The 23182-nt window shown below is 38.5% G+C and overlaps 1 protein-coding gene across 1 annotated transcript in view; it reads left to right on the forward strand.

Moving 5' to 3' along the window:
- Window positions 1-20228, forward strand: part of KDM5A (lysine demethylase 5A) — a 52584-nt gene extending 32356 nt beyond the window's left edge. Inside the window, exons 18-28 of the mRNA XM_067307327.1 lie at window positions 58-175; window positions 3155-3510; window positions 4042-4180; window positions 5143-5322; window positions 6873-7034; window positions 8260-8811; window positions 9622-9765; window positions 13167-13326; window positions 13645-13865; window positions 16160-16570; window positions 18801-20228. Of these exons, the coding sequence (XP_067163428.1) occupies window positions 58-175; window positions 3155-3510; window positions 4042-4180; window positions 5143-5322; window positions 6873-7034; window positions 8260-8811; window positions 9622-9765; window positions 13167-13326; window positions 13645-13865; window positions 16160-16570; window positions 18801-19013 (2656 nt within the window). The 3' untranslated portion in view covers window positions 19014-20228. The remainder of the gene's footprint in view (window positions 1-57; window positions 176-3154; window positions 3511-4041; window positions 4181-5142; window positions 5323-6872; window positions 7035-8259; window positions 8812-9621; window positions 9766-13166; window positions 13327-13644; window positions 13866-16159; window positions 16571-18800) is intronic.
- The last annotated feature ends 2954 nt before the right edge of the window (window positions 20229-23182 follow it).

Consider the following 23182-nt stretch of genomic DNA (forward strand, 5'->3'; position numbering starts at 1 on the left):
TAGCAATCTTCTCTATCATGTAATCTTGTCTAACTGTGTGTCCTTTTATGCATACAGCAGACAGAGCCAAGACAGTGGAAGAACACGGACCAAGCTAACTATGGAGGAGCTGAAAGCATTTGTCCAACAGTTATTCAGCTTGCCCTGTGTTATCAGCCAGGCCCGACAAGTAAAGGTAGGTTTGCATCTATTCCTTGGACATATTGTGTGGAGTGGTTTTTTTTGTTTCGTTTTTGTTTTTTAAACAGATAACATCACCTGATAGCAATAGCTGAAAGAAATTTTTCTTTAAGAATCAGTCCTGCACTGGCAGAGATGAATTGAATGGAGTTGTTTCATTTCAAGCTTCTAATATAAAGCAAGTAGCTGCTTTGCAATGATATCTGTGGCCCCAAGGAAGGAAATAAAGTATTCTGGATAGATCTAGCTGAGTATCTCCCTGCTTTACTGGGTAATCTTATTGTTGTCATTGCAGTTTTGCTGATCACCTATTAGTATCTGTCCATAAGGGAATGGTAACATGCATGCCCGTGCATTTTCCTGCTCACTTGCAAGCATGGTTCTGTATGGGCAGAGATGGTGTTTGTACTTTTATGCTAGTATAGCCATAGCAGCTCAATAAGTAGGGCTCAGTTTGGTTGCCTAAGCATGGATATCTAATGCTCTTTGAGATATTCTAAAGCGTTCCATGTGGGGTATTGCAAATGGCACTCAGCATTTAGGCAATGAAACAGAGCACTTAAAAAGCATGTGAAGTTATATTCATGTAAAGGTGCCTGTCACAATGGGCATGGTCAAATGTGCTGCTCTTGCTGTATCTAAACCGGGCTAAGAGATCACCTCCGCCTGCTACTGTCTAGGCCACCAAGTTTTATCTTGGTGAACAAGTTACTGTTGTTACAGCATTGTTAAAGCTACCTATAGAAATAAAATTTCCTGTTAAATCCTACTCTTTTTATACTTCTTTATAAACTTCTGAAGGTTACATTAATGTGCTTTTTAGGGAAGAGGGAAGGCAGTACTCCATCAGTGATTCTTCACTTGAATCTCTAAATACTTCTCAGCCTTTGTTTTCCATTTTACAGTCTCCTTAATCTGTATGCATGGCCTATGTTTCGTGTTTCTTCATATGTAACTTTGCACCTGTCTTTGAATCTAAACTAATAAGTGATCCTGATCATACTGATTCCCCTGACTGATATTTTCATTTATCACTCTGGCAGTCTGTATCATAGCAAGTGTTTTCAGCAGTGATCTTATTTGCTTCTGTCATTGTTGAAATGTTAAATACTGTTTAGCCTACTAACCAACCTCTAGAAAACCCTTTCAAGAAACATCCTTAATAAATAATGTTTTTTCACCCTGAGAAACGCTTATTGAGATATATCTGTATCTGTAGGAGTCCAGGATGCAGATTATCCAAGCCTGTTGACTCTAATCTTTATCCTTCAAAGATGTTCTTTAACATGTTCCTCAGCTGCTAATGGAGTGGAAAGTATATTATCCTCATATAATATGAAGATTTTACTGCACTACTTTCCAGAAACAAAATAGAAATATTTACTGAGCATTTTCTGCCTCATGAAATTTTATCATCTTTTATTAATGGACCTATAAAATTGCTAGGATTTCTTTGTTTCTAATGCATTTAACACCTGCTTCTAATGTCCTCAGCTCTGTCATCTATGTATTATCTCTTAATGTCTTTAATTATCTTTGCTAATTTTCTAATGGTTTGTTGATTCTTGTTTAGCTATTTTTTTGGTGTTGCATCCATTTGCTGTGTAGCTTATTAAGACTTTTTGGCCACACAATAAACTCTTCACAGTTTTAATTTATATTTCTATCTAAACTTTTCCTCCCAACTAATTTCTCTTGTTTTCTTCAGCCTTAGGAAATTAGTCTGTTGTAATACTCTATGCATGCATGTTCATGTTTTTGAAGCTTCAACATCATCACCAGCCTATAAAATAGATAAATATATAATTCTGCTGTTTAAAACTGTAGCCTCTTAGCTTATTGAATGAAGTCAGCTAATGATCATTTGTGCCTAAGCACCCACTAACTTTTAGGATGGCATTTGAATGTAATTATCCATTTTAATGAATAGCAAAACAATTATATCGTGTTGGATGATGAGTATTTTCTAACACAAAAGGCATTGTAATTATTAAACTGTAATAATTTACTGTTGTCAGTATGAAGCATTCAGCATATGTTTCCTAAATCAAAATCCTTATAATATGGATCTCATTCTTTTTTTGGTAAATGCCTTCTGCTCCACACAGTTATGAAAAGCAGCATCAGACATGAAGAGCAGTAAACCAAGGGATAGGAAATCCAGGTTTTGCTCCTCATTGTGCCACTGACTTGCTATCAATAATATGTCTTTTTGTAAGAGACTCAGGCATGAATCAATTGAGTATGCTGGTTGAACGTCCTTGAATGAGTCTCCTGCAGAGATTCTTTCCCTTCTATTTGCATTATTTGATTTTTTTTTTCTTCATTGTGGTGCCAAAGCATAAGGACAAGGAGAAATGTAGTTGTACAGTTGGATTTCTATAAAAATTATCTTCCTCTGTTAAATGGTTTTGCATTTACATTTCCTTCCTGCATAAGCTAAAACCCTTGTGTTTAAGTGGTGGGCATGCCTTAGGGAATAGTCATTTTAAACTTGACCATCATTCTTTTAATGATCTTTTGGTATTCATGTCCATATACAACTCTGACCTGTTCTTTCTCCTCAGGAAGTTGAGTTCTGTTGTGTATTACCATTATTAGTGCCTCTGACACTAGTTTGAAAGGATAATCTGTTTGCAGAAGTTTCCCCTACTTTTTTAAAGTAACGTTGACTGGGCAATGCTGTGTTCTGTTTTGTTGGGATTCATAATCAGCTGCAGCTGCACAATTTTAGCTGCAGTGTTTGATGCAACTAATGTGCATTGTGTCTGAGATATTAGAGCAACTCAGTTTAGTCTGTTATTTAAATCTGTCAGACTTGATGGCTTATGACAAATCAGCTGGTGTTGTAGAAGCTCTGACTCGTTATTGGGTGATCACTTACAAATTCACTGCTAGTTGATCCTCCAGTCAACTTTCCCTTTTGATTCTATGTGCTTTTCTCCTAATTAATTTCTGCTGTACATTACTTCAGAATCTGCTTGATGATGTAGAAGAATTTCATGAACGTGCTCAAGAAGCTATGATGGATGAGATCCCAGACTCTTCCAAGCTGCAGGAGTTGATAGACATGGGCTCTGGCCTCTATGTAGAACTTCCTGAACTGCCAAGACTGAAGCAAGAACTTCAGCAAGCACGTTGGCTGGATGAGGTGAGGTCTACCCTCTTGGATCCCCAGAGGGTCACCTTAGATGTGATGAAGAAGCTGATTGACTCAGGTGTTGGCTTGGCACCACATCATGCTGTAGAGAAGGCCATGGCTGAGCTGCAGGAGCTGCTTACAGTGTCTGAGAGGTGGGAGGAGAAGGCCAAGGTCTGCCTGCAGGCAAGGTGAGTGTTCCTTGGCAAACTGTTCCTATGCGTCACGCTCTTGGGAATCTTGGCCTCTTTTGAGGAGTGTGGTGAGAAGCAGGGGCTTTGAAACTTTAATGTCTGTCTTTACCTCCCAGCAGCTTGATGCTGTTTGATTGCCTAAGAGTTGTATTTGAGGTTATTAATGAGTTGCAGAAGAGTTGATACCCTACTGGGTTGGACAGTGGCAGGAGGGTGTGAATGTTGCCACTATCTTTGCTATTCTTTAAACAAAAAGCACAAACAGAAAATGCTGAGTATGCTACAAAAGCCATCTTCTTCTATGTTAAGGAGTTCTGGTGCTGTGCCCTTTTGAATTTGGTAGTGCACAGCCCATCAGCTTTCTCGCCTCTGCTCTTGTCTGGTAGCTAATAGCATCCTCCAAGAATAGAGCCATGGTATCCTACACTGCAGTGTAGTGCTAAAGTTGTACCACCAGCCTGTCAGACTCATGGCTATAGTTGACTGACATTTTGAGAGAAGGCTGGAATCAGGTTTTTCTTACTCTAGACCACGCCAAAGCATGATGGCTCTGGAGGGCATCGTGAATGAAGCAAAGAACATCCCAGCTTACCTGCCCAATGTGCTGGCACTGAAAGAAGCCCTGCAGCGGGCTAGAGACTGGACAGCCAAAGTGGAGGCCATTCAGGTAGGGGTTACAGCAGGGACTGGAATTTACTGCTTGCATCCTTTTAATTAGACATGCTCTCTCTTCCCAGCCACTCTGCCCACAAAAGTGACCAAAAGGGAAAACTTGCCGTAACTATTAAATTTGCTTACCTTAGTTGCTGTGCTTGAATTCCTTTTTCTTGTTTCTGTGCTGATGTTTCCCCATTGGCTATCCAATTTCTGTTTCCCTTATTTTAGTGCATTTCATGAGGGGTGTAAAGGTTGGCAATTTTATTATGATACAAACTGCAGAAGGCCCTTATTTAATATTAAAGCTATTTTTCAGTGACATTATGTGGAACATACTTAGTTGTGATGGTAGATGTTCTGCTCACAGGTCACTAGTTGTGCGGCTTGCTATGGAAATGTGCGTGGGGTCCCCCCCAACATTTTTTTGCCCTCTCCAGCATGTGTTAAATAAATTTTTAACACATAAGATCTAATAGCACGCTGGCTGAAATTTTCTCTTTGAAATAGGCGGAAGTTATGACATCATTAGTTATGTAGTCCCTCTTCTGTTGCCCTACCTGGATAATTCAGATGTCCTAAAGGGACATGGTTTCTGTGATATTCATAGGTCTTGACCTCTGGACTACAACTGTTATTCTTATATCATGTATTTATTGGGAGCTGAAGTGAGAATCCCAGCTGATTTCACATCAGCTTGCTGTTAACCAAATGGATTTAAACCAGCCATTTGGAGATGAAATGTTGTCTTATTCCCTGAGCTAGCTGGTCGGGTCTGAATGGCTATTAAAATAGAAACTGTATGAGATGGAGGACTAGTTTTTAAAATATCAGTAAGATTGAAACCCTGCCCTTCTTTTCATGCCCATGGAACTCTGTTTTAGGCAGTGACTAAATGGTGTATAGCTTGAAATTAAACAGGCCATTAAATACAATGGTGGAATTTTTGGCCTAGCAAATTTTCTTTTACCCCAGAACGGTAGCAACTATGCCTACCTGGAGCAACTGGAAAGCTTGTCTGCAAAAGGCCGCCCAATACCAGTGCGTCTTGATGCCCTGCCACAGCTGGAGTCACAGGTAGCAGCAGCACGTGCTTGGAGAGAGCGCACAGGAAGGACTTTCCTGAAGAAGAACTCAAGCTACAGTCTGTTACAGGTGAGCAGCAGACAGTTCTGTATCAGACTTCAGAAACTGTTCTTCATGGTCCTCTGCAGTCTAGAGGGAGCAGCTGTTTCAGTTACAACAGAGTACAGCTCCTTTTGATAATATAATAAATATTTGTTTATAATAAAAATTTCAACCTTTCTCAGGTGAGAAGATGAATCAGGCATAAAGTCTGTGTTTGACTAGTGCTGTTTTATATATGGACAACCGCAACTGTTACTTTTGGAGGAACAGATTAAGACTATGCTTTTGGGGAGGAAGGAAAAAGACACTTTTTTTCCCTCTATGTTGTGCGAGCCTGGAAATAAAGGGCTGAAAGGGAGATAGGCTGTCTTATTGATGGATGCTTAACTTGTTCCACTGCTTGTTTTTCTTAAATATAAGAAATTTATGAAATATCTAACTATTTTCGTAGAATTTAAGTCAGTTACTGTTTATTTCACTTCAAAGAATGTAGTCAATGTCTCTGTTATAATAAAAATCTTTCATGTGTTTGAAGATCAATCATGTCTATTTGACAGACTTCCCTTTTCTAGGGAAAACAAATCCAGCTCTTTCAACTCATTCTCATAGGCCACATTTTTCAAACGCTTGCCTTGTTGCTATTCTCTGCAGTTTGTATTCACTTTTAGTGTGATGTCCAAAACCAGATAGAATCCTCCCACTATGGCTTCTGTAATGCTGGGTAAAGTGCAATAATTAACTTTTGTGCCTCAAAGGGGATACTGCTATTTAATGTTTCCAAATGAAATTTGCTGCTTTTGCAACTGCATCACATTAATTTCTGTTCAGGTTATGCGGCACTGTAAGTCCAAAATTTTCAGTTGTACTTTTCTGCCTAATTAGTTATTTCACTATGTTCTGGTTTTGCATTTGACTTTGTTTTCCTACATGTATCAGTTTTCACTTTTTTAATATTGAATTTCATTTGCTAGGTTTCATATTTCAGCATACCTTCCAACTGATCAAGATTACTTCAGATATAATCCTTGTCCTTCAAAGCACTTGCAGCCTGTCATGGTTTGATGTTATAAGGTTTACAGGACTTTTTTTTAGGTTTATTTTGTTTGAGCCATCAAACTGCAGATGAAAATATCAAGTCATGGCAGATCTTTGAGATCTGCAATTGATAAAAGCACCTAAAGTGAAAGAAAAAATATTGATATCTTACTGTGTACAGTTTCTCAATCAGCTGTATGTATAATAACTTAATCTAAATTGATTTTGTAGTTTAATTGTGAAAACGTAGTGGCCTTCAATTTGACCTGCCAAATCACTTTCGTGCTGATTGTCTAATTCTGTATGTATGAAATGCTTTTATCCTTTTGTGTTTATTCTTTCTCTTCATAGCACTAATTGGTAAGTATCAAAGATGTTAGATTGCTGAGAATTTTTTCTTTGCTCTTTTATGACTGTTGTAATGCAAATATTACACGTTCTCACGTATGTCCCTGAAGTCATAACACAGGTTAGAACTTCTTTCTGTTTCCATTGACTGGCATCCTTGCCTCTGACAGTGTGAATTTTCGTTGTGGTTACAGGTTCTGAGCCCTCGGACTGATATTGGTGTTTATGGGAGCAGTAAGAATAGACGGAAGAGAGCAAAGGAGTTGATGGAGAAGGAAAAGGAGAAAGATCTTGACTTGGAATCCCTAAGTGAACTGGAGGATGGGCTGGAGGAGGCCAGAGACACTGCAGCTGTGGTAAGGAGCAGCAAAAGGTAGTGTCTCCTGATATGTGGGTTTAATAAATCTGTCTACTAACTTTTGTAGCAAACTGAAAATTGAATCTCATTGAAACAAATACCTCACAATAATATGCTTGTCGCAGGAACACAATTCAGCTTTAACTGCAGTGAAAGTAGAGGGAAGCACAGTTCAAAGCATAAGTGCTGGTATTTAATATGTATCTGGCTATATGAAAGACTTAAATGCTTTCAGATTAATACATGCTACCATTCATTTAATATTATTAACATGCTTAGAAAACATTAAAATATCTGGGATGAGGTGCTGTTCTGTCTTCATATCAAAGCATGTTTAGCTAGGTGGTTGCAGTATGCCAACCTGAATTAAATTCCCTTTCAAGTTGGTTTGACAATTGTTCCATTGATTGCTTCTTAAGAGTTGAAGTTGCTCATTTATTGACATAAGTTAACAAACGTAAAATTGTATTCTAAATTCTCTGACTACAGGCAGTGCTTGCCTTAGTGTATAAAGTCTTTTTGCTCAGACATCGTCATTCCATCTTTCTGCATAAAAAATGGCCAAGGGTAGTCTTGAAGCGTTTGATCATAGAAACTTGGGGTGGGGGGAGTTATGAGTCTTCTCTGTTAGAGGGATGTTGACATAGCTTTTCAGAAGAATTTGCTGTTGTCTAGGTGCCCTTCCTATGGCAACAAAGAAAATGTATGCAGGCTCAGTAATCTGGTTTATACGCAGTCCATTTTACCTTATGCTTCATTATAGTTGCTAGAATTGAGACACTGAGGAAATGTGAGTTGCTTCAAGAACGATATGTGAAGCTTCTGCTCTAAAGTCTGCTTTGAAACCATCCTCTATTGTGTAGTCTTGGCAGATGGATGGTGGAACATGATTCTGACTTTTCGTCTTGGAATCAAAATCTCTTCTTCTGGTGGCCTTATAACAGCTTTAATTACAAACTTAGATAACGCTTGAGAAAGTTTCCAAATGTTTATGTAGTATCTATTTCAGAAGGACTTAGGGGAGGTAGCAGGGCACTGAGAAGGTATTTTAACTAAAGTTTTAACTAGATTGCACAATTTCTAAATTTTGGACTAGTTAACTAGGAAGATCTCATGTTTCTTTCTTTTTTTTTTTTCTTTTTTTTTCTTTTCCTACATTGATAATAAAATGTAATCTCTCTTAGTTGTGAAGGTCATGAACTGTTTTTGTCTTTGCTGGATAGGTGGCTATATTCAAGGAGCGAGAACAGAAGGAGATTGAAGCCATTCATGCCCTCAGGGCAGCTAACCTGGCCAAGATGACCATGGTGGATCGTATTGAAGAAGTCAAATTCTGTATCTGCCGCAAAACAGCTAGTGGAGTCATGCTACAGTGTGAATTGTGCAAGGACTGGTTTCATAGTGGCTGTGTGCCCCTTCCCAAAACAAGTTCTCAAAAGAAGGGCTCTAGTTGGCAGGCCAAAGAAGTAAAGTTTCTGTGTCCGCTTTGCATGCGTTCTCGAAGGCCACGGCTTGAGACGATACTGTCCCTACTAGTGTCCCTGCAGAAACTGCCTGTACGGCTGCCAGAGGGAGAGGCATTGCAGTGCTTGACAGAGCGTGCCATGAGTTGGCAGGACCGAGCACGACAGGCTTTGGCCACTGATGAATTATCCTCTGCTTTGGCTAAGCTTTCTGTGCTCAGCCAGAGAATGGTGGAGCAGGCAGCACGGGAGAAAACAGAGAAAATAATCAGTGCAGAGCTGCAGAAAGCAGCAGCTAACCCAGACCTACAGGTAGGGATGTTAATATCTTGCTCTTTACCATGGTAGCCCTTCTTCAGTGTGTGTGGAAATGCCTTATCTTTCTGTGAGAAGCTTGAAGGAAAGGGGAGAGCAGTTAGAGGCTGAGAATCAGGTGTATCAAAGTTATCTAGGTCAGTGCTTCTCAGTCTCCTTGGTCCATGGCTTACTTCATGCTTTTACTTACTTCTCCAGGCAGAGGTCTGTTACTTTGCGCTCACTGTCAAATAACAACTGTTCAAGGTGCTTTTAAGAAACATTAGTTCAAATATAGCAGCCAGCTAACATCCTGAATATTACAAAGTAGTGGCTACTTTGTCCAAATTCCATTTCTGTCTGACGGAAATAGAGGTGTCTGTATCTGTAATTTCTCATGGATTGCCATTCTTAAGGCATTTGGTGCCTTGTTAATAAATTTCAGCCAGGACTAAAGGCAATCACTGGTACTTTTACAGGTGACCTCTTCATCTTGAGACTGAGATCAGTAATCAGATGATGCTGTGATGAAGAAAAAATGTATACAACCACAGGGTGTATTTGATAACATTGAACAACAGTGTCTAGGTCTTTCTAGCCGATACTACTCAAAAACATGGAAATAAAATCAAAAAGAACCTTTTTCTTGGGTATTTGCCAATTTCTCTTTGCATCTTGCTGTGGTTGGGCTTTTCTGTGACTGTCTAGGCAGTTATCCTGAGGCCAAAAGAAGCATTGTTTTCTTTGTCGATGACTCTTACTTTAGTTTTTATGTAGATTTGTTTGGAGGTTTTATTGTTTCATTTTTGTATTCAATTTTTCTTTTAGGGACACTTGACTAGTTTCCAGCAATCGGCCTTTAACCGGGCAATAGGGAGTGTGTCCTCATCCCCACGACAGACCTTGGATTATGACGATGAGGAGACAGATTCTGATGAAGACATCAGGGAGACATATGGCTATGACATAAAGGTAAGCAATCCAATATGGCTTGTCTGTATGGAGTTAATCCAGAACACCTGTTTTCTTATTAATTCAATTTATTCCAGAATATTTTTCATATTTTAAGGCTTATCTACATACATTCTGGCCTGGTTCCTGTTGTGAAAGAGGTATTGTTTTTGGTTTTATCTGAACATCTTAGATCTGGTATATTGTAAAGTTTTGTAACACTTTTATTCAGAATTCCCAAGTGTCTTGTGATTGAGTTTTAAAAGTTGCTTTTTAGTGCTAAGTAAAAAGTTACACTTCTCTCAAGGGATTCGTAGCCGCAGTCAATTGTAGTTTATAACACTGTGGAGGATGAATGTTCTCTTTGTGCCATTGTTAAACATATTGCAAATCATAAATATAAATAATTGTCTGTATGGGGAGCTCTTCATCAGTTTTTACTACAACAGAGAATTAGTCTGTGAAAACTTTATGCCCTGTAAGAAGCTTCCTGACTCCTGAGCTTTTGCATTTTCCTCTCTTTCTCTTCTTTCAGTCCTCATGTAGGGGAGGTACAACTGTTCAATTTCAGATGCGTAGAAATATTCAGGACTAAACCTCTGGATCATATAGTAAAATTGGGGTCTGGATTAAGTTCAGAAACTCTAACTGCTGTTAGAAGTTTTTAAAAATATTTTAGCTGGAGAAGAGTTGTTATGAGAAGAGGCGATTGTAGAGATAGCCAAGTGTGTTTTTTGGTATAATGTATTTCATTTTAGAACTTTTAAATGTCCCTTTGGTATACATAGAGAGAAAAGCAAAGCCATGTTTTTCTCTGTGTAGTGGGTTGTTTTTTTTTTTAGTGGTAGTGTCATCTCTCTCATGAGATGAATTAAAGCTGGATAAATGAAGATATTACAGATATTAACTTAAAAGGCAATGTGATCATGTAAATTGTCTTAAGGCAGATTTTCTGTTTTCTAAAGGGACTGCAAATCTTTCAGGTATGGTCTGCCTCAATCTCCTATTTTTAGTATTTTGTTTTTAAGCAGCTTTATGTAATTACATGCAATTGTTTTAGAGTCCCATGTGAAATGCCAACAGGAGTACATTGTAATTGGATGTTACAGTTTTTAATTAAATTAGTGTTATTTAAAAATATCAAATATTCCCAAACTGTTCTCTGCATCAGGAGTCATAATGAGGCATTTCTGAAAGATGTGGCATTTTCTGAGGCTGAGATAAAAGAAAGCATATGTCAAGAAAGATGGCATATGCTTGTCAGGATCTGAGGATTTTGCAGGAGTGTAACTTGTGTTCTGTTTAATGCATTCTGTTGTCATGATTTCAGGATCTGTTACTTACTCTTTTGACTTGGATGTCCATCACTGTATGTGGTTGTAAAAACCTAGAAGTAAAAATCTGGTCAAGCAAAGCTTATAGGGACCAGCAACATCTTTTGTTAGCCCAACTAACATAGTTGGAGAAAAAAGATAAATTTTCAGGCATCCAAATCCTTCACATCTAAAATAGAAGCAGCAAACTTCAATGAAAATGGCAAAGTTGCTCAGAGTTTGATTATCTTTATACTACTGGCTTTCAAATTTTTTTTTCCAGTTTATGGTCTGTAAACATTTTCCACTGTAGTGATGTGTTTAAACAAACAAACTTACATCAATTACGATACATCGCCTATGAGCTTGCTCTTAACTTTTTGTGGGGCCTGTAGAAGTAATTCCTGGATCCCTAAGGATCCACAGACTATAGGTTAAAACCATTATCTCAGACATCTCAAACACAACACCAGTAGCAAAAATAGATGTGAAGAGGCCTATTTGATTATGTTGTGCTTCTTTTAATCAACACATGATTCTTTCCAACAAAATACTTCATTATGAGTGCAATAGCTAGACCTTAAGACTCTCGCCAAAAATTTGGACTGATATGCAGGTCAAATTTACTGTAATTTTTCCTGGCCTTTAATTTGCTTCTTTTGTGTCTCATGTAGTTTTCACTCGTTCCTTTGCACCCTTGTTTATAAATTCTCATATTTGCCCCAAGCTTTCTTTAATCTGGTAGTATGCTATCCAGAGCAATATACTGTAGAAGATATGGCCTTTACTATGTAGGGAGAAAAACCTTTTCCTGAATATATTTATTTGACTTTTCTGGCCAATTTAAATCTGAATTTCCTGCTTCTCATTCTGCGCTAAAATCATTAGTGTGCACTTCAGTTCTGTTTTAACATGTAACTGGAACCCTGAAGGAGATTACTATTCTTAAATTCCCTTTTTATGTCATCAAATAGCATTGTTGGGGTGCTGCTTTTTCACAACTTGGCCATTTTGGACCTGTGAAGCTAGTATTTAGCTTCAGCTAAATATTGTCAATCACCGTGCTACTGCCTTTCTGTTCTTTCAGCCTAGCTTTTTTCTTTTTTCTTTTTTTTTTTTTTTAAATGCTAAGTATGTTTGACCTGTTGGCCAGTTTCATCAAAAATTTGGCAGGGTACATAAGTTTTGGAAAGTGCTGTGAAAACAGACAGCTTGTTGAGGAAACTATCCTTATTGATTACCCCTGCTGGGGTGAGGAAGGAGGAGGAACAAATGTGTTAGTAGGCATCAGGGAATCAACTTCTTGTGCCTTCCCTAGATTCTCTGTGTAATATAATGCAAGGTCAAAACAAAGCTTCTTCCACTATTAAGGGATTCCTAATCTCTCTTCTCCTCATGGATCCACCCGCATCTAAGGCATGCATCATATTTCAGTCTTTGTATAAAGTATTTAAAAAGTCAAGCAGCCATCATATGCAATGAATTGAACACAAGCCAATGCCTTCATTATTATGTTCATGAAAATATTCACAACAGTCTTAAGTATTGCAGCCCTTTTCCTTTTGGTCTTTGGTCCTACCTTAAAATTGTTCAAAAGGCTGATGTAAAAATCCTGATCTCGGGCAACATTTGATTGTTTTGCTGTTATTTTGTCATCTGTCTGATACTCTGTTGCTGGGCTTGAACAAAAGCTATTTTTTCTTCACCTTAAGATTTTTAATCATTTCTCTCCATGGTATCCATATTCTGCATACCTCTGCTCTACTAAAGCTGTCAGTTTTCATGGTCTTGTAGTCAAATTTTTCAAGCAGAAACTCTGTCATTATGTGGATTTGTGAAGACCATACTCAAGGGACATATCAGTGAGGAAACTTTGTCAAGTGTTTCTCACACACTGGCTATAAATATATTAACCTCTCTCCATAGTCGCTACATTCTTCCTTTATTTATGTGGAGATGTAACTTGCACCTTCTGCTTATAGTCTTGATATCTATGGGTGGTGGTTCAGAGCAGGGTTTTAGAAACAGCAGTTTGTTAATTTTAGTAGAATTTAATTTGAAGTTGGTATTTTCTGGATCCAGATGTTAAATAATTTTTGTCTTTTTCAGGACAATGCCAGCGTAAAGTCTTCTAGCAGCTTGGAGCCCAACTTGTTTTGTGATGAGGAAATTCCCATTAAATCAGAGGAAGTGGTGACACACATGTGGACTGCTCCCTCATTTTGTGCTGAACATGCATATTCTTCTGCTTCTAAAAGCTGCTCTCAAGGTACTTCCTTTTCTCTACCTTGAAATAGGATTGAATAGACAGCTGGTATGAGCAGTCAGTAAAGGGTACTGCTTTGTTACTTCTGCTAGTTGTGGAGGGTATGTTCTCTGTAAGTGGGGATGGCAGTGATCAGTTTGCTTGAGAAGGTACAGTAGAGTCACATTGCAGCTCCGTTTTCTGGTGGCTGATATATACACCATTGTCAATGATTTCTGTTTGTTATTATCTCCCTCCTTAGATTGTTGTTGTAAAAAGTATGCCATTTCTTTTTGCTTTTGTTCTCTTATATGCTTATGTGACTTGCCTCCCGTCTGAAAGGTTCTAGCACCCCAAGGAAGCAGCCTCGGAAGAGCCCACTGGTACCTCGCAGTTTAGAGCCCCCTGTACTGGAGCTGTCACCTGGAGCGAAGGCTCAGCTGGAAGATCTAATGATGGTAGGAGATCTGCTAGAGGTGTCACTGGATGAGACTCAGCACATCTGGCGCATTTTACAGGCTACTCACCCACACTCTGAGGACAGGTTCCTTCATGTCATGGAGGTATGGACTTCAAGAAATATTCTGATACAGAAAAACCCCCAGATTTTAACACGTTGTCTTATTGGGATTTTTGGTATAATCTTGGGTAGTTGAGTGCTTAGTTCATTGACATGTTGGGGTTTCAGCCAAGGAATAGCAGGTTACAGAGAATAACAGATCCAAAAAATCAGTTCTGTTCTTATGCCTGTGTTTAGCTTGACCTAAAAAAAATACATAGTTTGCTGCTGTGGGAAGTTCTGCCATTCTTTTAAGTTTGGAAATCCTGTGGAACACTGGTGCTTTGTAGTTTATTGCACGCTGCCACACTGGATGCTTTATAGAGAACTCTTGATCACTCATGCAGTAGAGCACTGTCCTCCACAAATAGCAATATTTAGACCATTTTTTTTCAGATGGGCAATTCCATATGTAAGCTTTATTTTAGAAAAGCTAATGTTAGGGAGTGAAATGTTGGTTTTGACTGAGCTTGGAATTGGGACGGATCTGAAAAAGAATTACAAAAAGTATTTAAGGGGATGGAAATTTCACAGCCTATATAGTTTGATATTTGTATTTTGCCAAACTTTTGCTATTGCTGGAGAAAGAACGTGTTTTGTCTTTTAATAAAAAGTGGTTTGGGAATACACGTAGTAAGATTCCTGTTCTTCCTCAGCACAGCATAGACAGTACAATTTCTTTTTTAATATACTGTGAAGATGTGCTGATTTCTTCATTGAGCTGACAGTGAGTAAAGAATGAAGCAGGCTTATGTGCTGATTCTGAGGTCCAGTCCAAATCACTTATTCATGCAGTGGCTAAGTGATGTGTGCGAATGAGTTGTGTGCTGGAAGAGCAAGTAAACTGTTATGATGAAGAACTGCACTGGAACTCATCCTTCATCGTCAGTTAGCTGAAGATAGGGGTTACTTTTGTCCATGCATGGTTATTGAGTATATGATTTTTAAAAGAGCCAATGAACTGCACTGGAAATATATCAACGATGATTCCTTCTTGAATTTTTGGTAGTGTACGGTAACATAAGATAGAGATTGCATGCTGAACAGTGCAGTTAAACAAGCATTTTGATCAGTAGTCTCATTCTCAGGGCGCCAGCTATATACGATGGATTTGTCAGAGGTGTCGCCAAAGTGCCATCAGATAGGATGGTAGTATAAGGTGGACCATGCCCCCAGAAAATTACTACATTACCATGTTTTGGACCAAGTACCTCACATTAAGCTTAACGCTCTTAATATATTGGTTTTGGCTTGGAATTGATTGAAAAACAGCTTGAATGCCAGCAAATAGCATTTTAAAAATAGCATGGCACACTGTTATATTAATAGTTAAGTACAGCTTTGGAGGGGGAAAAAATCATTTTTTAGTTAACCCTTATGAATACTTACTCAGCCAAAAATACTCATTTTGAATTGAATACCCTTCTGTTTACATGCAAAATGCATAGACTTTTGTAAAATAACCTTCAGCAGATTTGTCTTTAGGCTGAGCAGCTTTTTAAAGTAATGTACAGTAAATAAAATGAAATTTTCCTTACTAGATTGCAGTATGTCCTTAATCTATTATTAAGGTTAATGTATATAGCTGGACTGACTGAAATTGAAACAGTCCTGTTCTGTACAAAGGAGCTGTACATATGAACCCTTCAGATATAAATATGACTTGTCCTTGTGAATGCTACCTGCAGTGACACAGTTTGCCAATTTTAAACCCCACTTCTGATTTGAATCTGCTGTTTAAGAGTCGTTAATGACACTAGGATATTTGGAATGTTTGTCAGTTTGGGAGCTACTCAAGTAATGGATCTATTACTTTCTTCTCTTGCTTGAGTTCATTTTTAAGAATTCACTGGTTGCTCTCTCTTAATCTCCAGAATAGCATTTGTTTTTTCTGAAAAATAATTACAAGCAAGATTGACCTAGGATGAGAAAGAAGCAAGGACATCTAACAAACGATTAATCTTCTTAACTTCTAATAAAAAGGAATGTGAAAAGGGAGTTGTAATAACAGCTTATTATGCCTCCTTACTCTTGTTGCTCTTTACTTTTTTTGCTAGGCATTTCTCATTCAGCAAACTTTAATATAGTTGATATCACTTATGTTTTTTTTCTAATATGGTGATAATAGTCAAGCCCTTTTTAGTTTAGGATTCATAAGTGTGTTGTTGGATAAGTTTCTTCATACCATGCTGGGGGAATGGTAGAGGTAAGTACATCCCTCAAAATTGCAGGTTTACGATATATGGAAACTTGTATTTGGGAAAAAAATACAACTTTTTTTTCACCCTTTCTATGAAGGATGACAGCATGGATGAAAAACCACTGAAAATGAGAGGGAGAGACTCTTCTGAGAGGAAACGGAAACGAAAGCTGGAGAGAGCGGAGCAGTTCTTTGGTGATATGAAGCAAAAATCTAAAGAGCTGAAGAAACTGGAAAAACCCAAGAAGAAGAAGCTAAAACTGACCATGGATAAGACAAAGGAGCTGAACAAGCTGGCAAAGAAATTGGCTAAAGAAGAAGAGCGGAAGAAGAAGCGAGAAAAGGCAGTTGTGGCAAAGGTGGAACTAGCAAAGGAGAACACCGAGAAAAAAAGAGAGAAGAAGGTGCTAGATATTCCTTCCAAGTATGACTGGTCAGGAGCTGAGGAGTCTGATGACGAGAATGCTGTGTGTGCTGCGCAGAACTGCCAAAGGCCCTGCAAGGACAAAGTGAGTTTTTGCTTAATTCTGTCATAAGCAATGTCATGAGAAATCAAAAACTCCAATGCAGTTTAATAATTAGGTTGAACAACATGAGCAACAAAGTGGTGTGATTTGAGATGAGAGAATGTGAGTAGTAATTGTGTAGGTATGCAGGTACAGTAAATAATAAGCAGTGGACTATAAAATGTGCATATTCTTAGCTACTTTAGGCTATGAGAAGAAGATGAAAGATTAGAATCTGGGAAAAATTATTCTTCGTTGGGAAGTTTAGCCTCTTCAAGCTGTGGTCTTCCTCATAATTTTTTTTCTGGCTATGTGGAAGATGAGTTGTCTAATTCAAAGGATTAATTCTGTGCTTCAGCAAGAATTGGTCCTGACTCCAGTGTATTTCTAAGCAAAAGTGGGATGTTCAGTGCTCCTAAATAAAATAGATCTTCCATATTCCTTGGATAAAGTCTGTGAACTACGATGCTGCCTACTGAGGGATCTGCGAACTGCGGTTCCTTGCTTTTTTTGTGAGAGATAAAATCAGTGTTTTTAGAGCTGCTTGAATTCTTGCAAAAGAAACTTTATTTGCTTCTCTGTGTCACTGCCTGTTGTGATTGTCACCTTTTAACATAGATTAACTGATGGTCAGGATCAAACTTCACAATTTCTAGGATTTTCCCATTTTTAGATTTTTTTTCCCCCCTGGTTTAAAAAAAATAACCATAATAACTGTGGGACTGGTGCTATATTGCACTGGCTTGTGCAAGAGAGAGTAGGAACAAATATAAACACCAAAGACTTTTTCCTGCAAAAATTGGAACATGGAGTTCAAGTATTTAGATAAGTGTTAAAAGATGAGTTTTGAACTCTTAGACCCATGTTAGAAAACACACTGTAAGATAAATCCCTCATAAGATGATACAGTCTCTGTACCACCATTTTCTCTACAGATAATTAGGTAATATTTTTACATTTTTACAGAAATTGAAATAAAAGATGGAGGAGGTTGCCTTTAAATTTGTATTTTGAAGAAGGTCATACTAAATTTGTCAAGCTTTCATAAAGGAGCCTGAGTAAAATTCATAATCATATAATCAAAGCTTTTCTTGGAATGACTTTCCATAATATTGGGCATAGTTTTGTACATTTAACAAGTAATTGCCATACAAGTAGAAAATAACAGACAGGGGAATGTAATGACTGAAACTGCAGTTTTTAGTGTCCATTACTAGTCACATATTAAATTTTTCAGGAATAGTTTGCTACAAGTCAAAGTAAAAGTCTTGAGTTAATTGTGTAGCTTTGCTTTAGACATATTGCCACCAAAATTATTTTTCTAATATATTTTCATTTTCCTGTTGTTCTGTAAGGCAAAAGCTGGACTACAGCAGTAACAATTTCGATAGCTGTACCAGTTCATACCACTTAAATTAAAAATCTGTGTTCATTATCCTGCAGATTTCAATTTCTGCCCACACAATCAAATTAACATGTACTTTTACGCAGATAATTATATAAATCTACTGGTTCATCTTATTTCCCCCCCCCCCATTTTCAAGTTTTAATTTACTTATGCCTTTCTCTACTTCTTCTACAGCAAATTTAACTCTGAACTATTTTAGCTTAAATGGTCTGAGACTTTGAAGTTATAGTTTGTGTGGATTTTTGGCATTCAGTGGCTAGCTATCTAGTGATAGATACAGTGATATCTGTCTATCAGTATCTAGCTGGTCAAAAGATAGTAAAGCCACTGAGTTCATATGGCTGTTTTGTAGTTAGAAGCAGTAATCAGGCCCCTGTGTTGTCTGTAATTTTGATGTTGCAGAAGCCACCACTTGAGTGTGCAAACTAAGGGGATATACAAGTCAGGGTGTGAATTTGTGGAACTTCAGCTACACTGAGGTAGCTGCCCTTGAGCATGCTCCTACTTTGTTTTAAATGTGAGGTAGCATACCTGTCTTTTATTTGAGGAAAGTTGAATGTCATCTTCCTTGTTAGTAGTAGTGTTTGTTATAGCTGTGATGATCTAAAGATGTGAGTGGGGCAATGTTTGTTGGAAGAGTAATATTATTTTAATTAAACTTAAGTAGCTGGTTAAAACAGAGGTTCAGTGGGACATAATTTGTGCCTAAAAGCTTTTGTGTTCTAGGTATATCAGGTGGGCTTAATAGAAGATATTTTCTTTATAGAAACTGTGCCTATCTCTTTCCTTTAATGTGCTATGTGTTGCTGATCTTATCTCCTGCAGGTAGACTGGGTACAGTGTGATGGTGGCTGCGATGAGTGGTTTCATCAAGTTTGTGTTGGTGTCTCTCCAGAAATGGCTGAGAATGAGGATTACATCTGTATAAACTGTGCAAAGAAGCCTATGCAGGGATCAAGTAGCCCTGCTCATGCACCACCTCCCCCTTTCTTACTGAGCTACAAACTACCAATGGAAGACCTTAAGGAGACAAGTTAGCAGCTACTTGATGTCTGGAACTTGTTGGGAAATGGACCGCTGAAACCCTACAGAAAGAGAGGGTTTGAAGCTAATGTAGCCACTAAGCTTCACTTCCAAGGATTTACAGACCTGCAGCAGAGTTGGTCCCTTCCGTACAGCTGGCTTCCTTCATACAATGGGAACGTCAAGGCACAGTGGTACCGACTCATCTATGCAGACACCGCCTCACTGGGAGCTACAGCCAATGTTCTGACTTGAGTATTTCCATCTGTGAGTGTGGCTGTTGCTCTCAGAGACTGAGCAAACCCGAGGCTGTTAGATTAGACACTTCAGGGTGTTAGAAGTACATGTTGGCAGTGGAGTTGGCCTGGAATTGGTGGGTGTAGATTGGAGCTTTTAGCCCTACCAGGTTACCCTAAGGAGGCGACTTTGGAAGTTATCTTTTGCCTCCCCATGCCAACCCAGCAAGCAGGGCAATGTCTTGGGAGAATTAAGTTGCCTCCGTATCCAGGCAGCTAACACTACATGATAAGGATGGGAGCAAGTGGATGAATTTCTTTTAATTTCTCTTTTGTAGCTAAAGGGCAGAGAAGCTCATGATCTCAGAAATCAGCAAAGGTTCTGTTTACCAAAAAAAAAACAAAAAAAAAGGAAAAGAAACCCAACCCTACTCCACTAGGCAAAAATTCTTTCTTAGTGAGAGACAGCTGATCTTCCTGTCCTGAGGAAGGCAAGAAAATATTGATGAAGATGTCTAGCTAGATCAGAGCTTGGGAAAAGCAGAGTGCTTCCCTTTCTCAAGGGGTGCCCTCTCCTGTTCTGGGCTTTGCTTAGAGTTCTGCACTCCTGCACATTAAAGTTGTCTCACGCAGGATGGAGCTGGCAAGGAGGTACAGCACCTGGGGCACCAGCTTCTGTGATCTGTACCCAGGGAAGGAAAGAAGACAGCCCACTTACCTCAGAGGTTACACTGACATGTGCTTCTGTGAAAAGTTTCACTCACAACTATTTCCAGTATCACCAGGCTACAGGCATGGCCTCAAGCGATACCAGCAAGCAGTCTGCAGATACTGTTCGCAGCGCAGATCCCCTCCCTGCTGGCTTTGCTGGATGTGTACCAGTGTACAATCAGCAACAATTCTGGTTTGAAGTTGCCCCTGGCTTTGCCAGAGGACCAGAGGGCTTGGGGTCATCCTGGGTGACAGTTGTTTTAGTAAATCCATTTTTAAAGAAGGACTTGTTTTTACTTTTTTCTAAATGTCTCAGACTACTGACTTGTTCTATAAATAGATTATTTTTCTTTGATTTTTTTATACTTACCACTGTTAACCAGCAGCACAGACAGAGGTTCACAAAGCAAAAACCTGCCCGTGGGCTTGGGTTTTTTTACTCCATTCCTTCCTTGTAGTACAAGGAATTAGCAGTTACCTTCCCCGTTCTAGCCTGACCAGCTGCCTGTGTTTAAATAGGTAAATACATTTCATGTGCTACCTTTGTGTTTGGGTTTGTTCCTGTTAGTGGGGTATCTGGGCCTTAATGACTCCAGTCTATGCTGGCTTTCTGTATGTGAATGTCTGAAGCCAGCCACTGGGCTGTCTTGTCCCCCTCTCCACTCGCTCCCCATTGTGTTTCCATTCTTCTGCAGTTCTAGGAGTGTTGTAAGTAGTGTCCAGACTTACTAGGAGCTGGATTGGGATTTAAAAAAATATTGACAAAAACAAAAGTGTTCTGTCTTGACTGTTCTGTGTCCCTTCTCTTGTTCTCTAGTTTTTGGAATTTTATTTATCTGGCAGAATTATCTATCCAAAAAAATTCAGCTCAGGTAGATGAACTTTACCAGGTTGTTTTATTTGTGCCTGCTACCTGGGAAGAGGAAGATGTGGAAAAGAGCTAAGATGGAGGGCAGAAGATACAGGGTCTTGGGAATTTTTGAGTGCAAATTGGGCACAGACCCTTAATTCCTGCTCCTTAAAGACCAATATGGTATTAAAAGCAGAAGCAAACTGTGGTTAGGCATGTGGCTGAATGGGCACCCTAGCAAACTTAAGAGTATTATTTGTTTACTTATTTATGAAGGAGTCTATCCTGTAGTTAGACATACCTTCTGTTTGCCTCCAGTTACTTTTTTTTTCTTCTTCTCAATGTGCTTTTAGTTTTGGTAAACTCGTTTAAACAGATGTTGTTTTCCTTCAAATTGATGGTACTACAGAAATGTTTCCCTGTATGGAGTGGATAGACTATCTGTCACAGATGTTTAATAGTTCCAGAAGTAGACTAGTTTAAGATTTCTTAAAGAATCCCAGTGTTCTGTATTCTTTCATGACTCCTAGAATCCATGACATAATAGAAAAAATATGGTTAGCATATCCTGTTAACCATTGAGCATATCCTCTTAACCATTCTTACATACTTTGTCTTGATAAAGTCATTGTTATATGTAGTTGCACCATCAACTGGAAAGAGATCTTTTAGTAAATCTGCATGAATGTTCCTGTTTCTCTGAGTAGATGTGGAGAATGTTACCTGTAGCACTAGTCACAATGAGAAGGAAACAAACAGATATAGGATGCAATATTCAATCATTTTGCTTGTAGCAGGCTTAGAAAATGGTAAACAGAAAGAAATGTGCAAATAATGGAATTTGACACGGTTTTAGTAGTTTGTTTCATGTTTTCACGTTGAAAGGCTTTTTATTACACTCTCAGAAGTAGGTTACCCCACCTTTTCTAGTTATGGATGTCCCATCTGCTTTCAGGTAAGGTATTCATAAACTGAAAACCATTATTAGCTTTACATCTTATTGTTTAAACATTTATTTTTAAAAGCATAATTCTTCTCAAAAAATGGCTGGTAGTATAAACACATGAATAAATGTTAACTTTTGGAAAAATCTGTAGAAATGTAGTTAGTGGTTTAAAAACCTAAAGTTATAGCTGCAATATTGTCTCCAGATCTTAAGCTTTTGAAATTTCATAAAAACAAATGAAAACAAGCAAACCAAAGTTAAGCTAAGGAATAATTTTCTTAAATGTCTACCAGAGCTGTGGAAAAGATTCTCATATGCTTTGGATGCAACATTTCAGTATATACAAAAAACTTTTCCCTTATGTACCTAGAAAGATGTGTCTTAATGCTATATGCTACAAAGGATACTAACCACTGTCCATATTATTTGTCTTCATGTGTCTGACACAAAAGGCCAGAGAAATGACCTGAGCTGTTTTGAGGAACAAAAAATGACTAAGACTTGGGTTATATATTTTATCCAAACCATGTGGTTTCTAGTGTTTTTAAGAACCAATGCCTGAAATTAGGCAGCTTTATTTGCATAGAGATAAACTTTACTCCTGAACTTTAGTACTGTTACCTTTAGGATTTATGATTTTTGCAGAGCAGATGTACCTGAATGCTTATGCAGCCTGGACTGTTTGATCATGAGAGCTTGAGGATACAGTTGCACAGATACAGTTAGCATAAGCTAACAGAAGCAGATGTGTTGCTTCATCAGCCACACTGCGAAGCTTGCATAGATATTTTCAGTATTTAGAATCATAGAATAATACAGATGTGTGGGAGGGGACCTCTGGAGGTCATCTAGGTCAACCTCCTGATCAAAGTAGGGCTAACTTTGAAAGTAGATCAAGGTTTCTGGGGCTGTGTCCAGTCAAGTTTTGAGTATCTCCAGGGGTGGAGATTCCACAGCCTTCCTGGGGAGCTGTTCCAGTTCTGCACCATGTTCACTGCAAATATTTTTTCTGATGTACAGTCAGTTTCCCTTGCAGCAACTTTTCTGTTGTATCTTTTGTTTTCTTCAAGAAGAATCTGGATCCCTCTTCTCTGTAACCATCCATTACATAGTTGAAGACCACAGGTCCTGCAGCCTTAGCTTTCAGGCTGAACAAACAGTTGTATGTCATGTGCTGCAACTTTCTAACAATCTTGGTGGCCCTCTGCTGGACTTGCTTCAGGTTTGTCAACACCTGTTTTTGTACTGAGGAGCTGAAAATTGGACATGGTACTCCAGATGTGGCCTTACGAGTGTTGAATAGAGGGGAATGATCACTTCTTTAACCTGGTGGCCATGCTCTTACTGTGCAGCGAGATACGTGGATGGCCTTTATCACTCTTAAGGGCATGCTGCTGACTCATAGTCAATGTGTTTACCATTACCCCACAAGTCCTTTTCT

This window comes from Apteryx mantelli, chromosome 1 (assembly GCF_036417845.1).
Source record: "Apteryx mantelli isolate bAptMan1 chromosome 1, bAptMan1.hap1, whole genome shotgun sequence".
NCBI lineage: Eukaryota > Metazoa > Chordata > Aves > Apterygiformes > Apterygidae > Apteryx > Apteryx mantelli.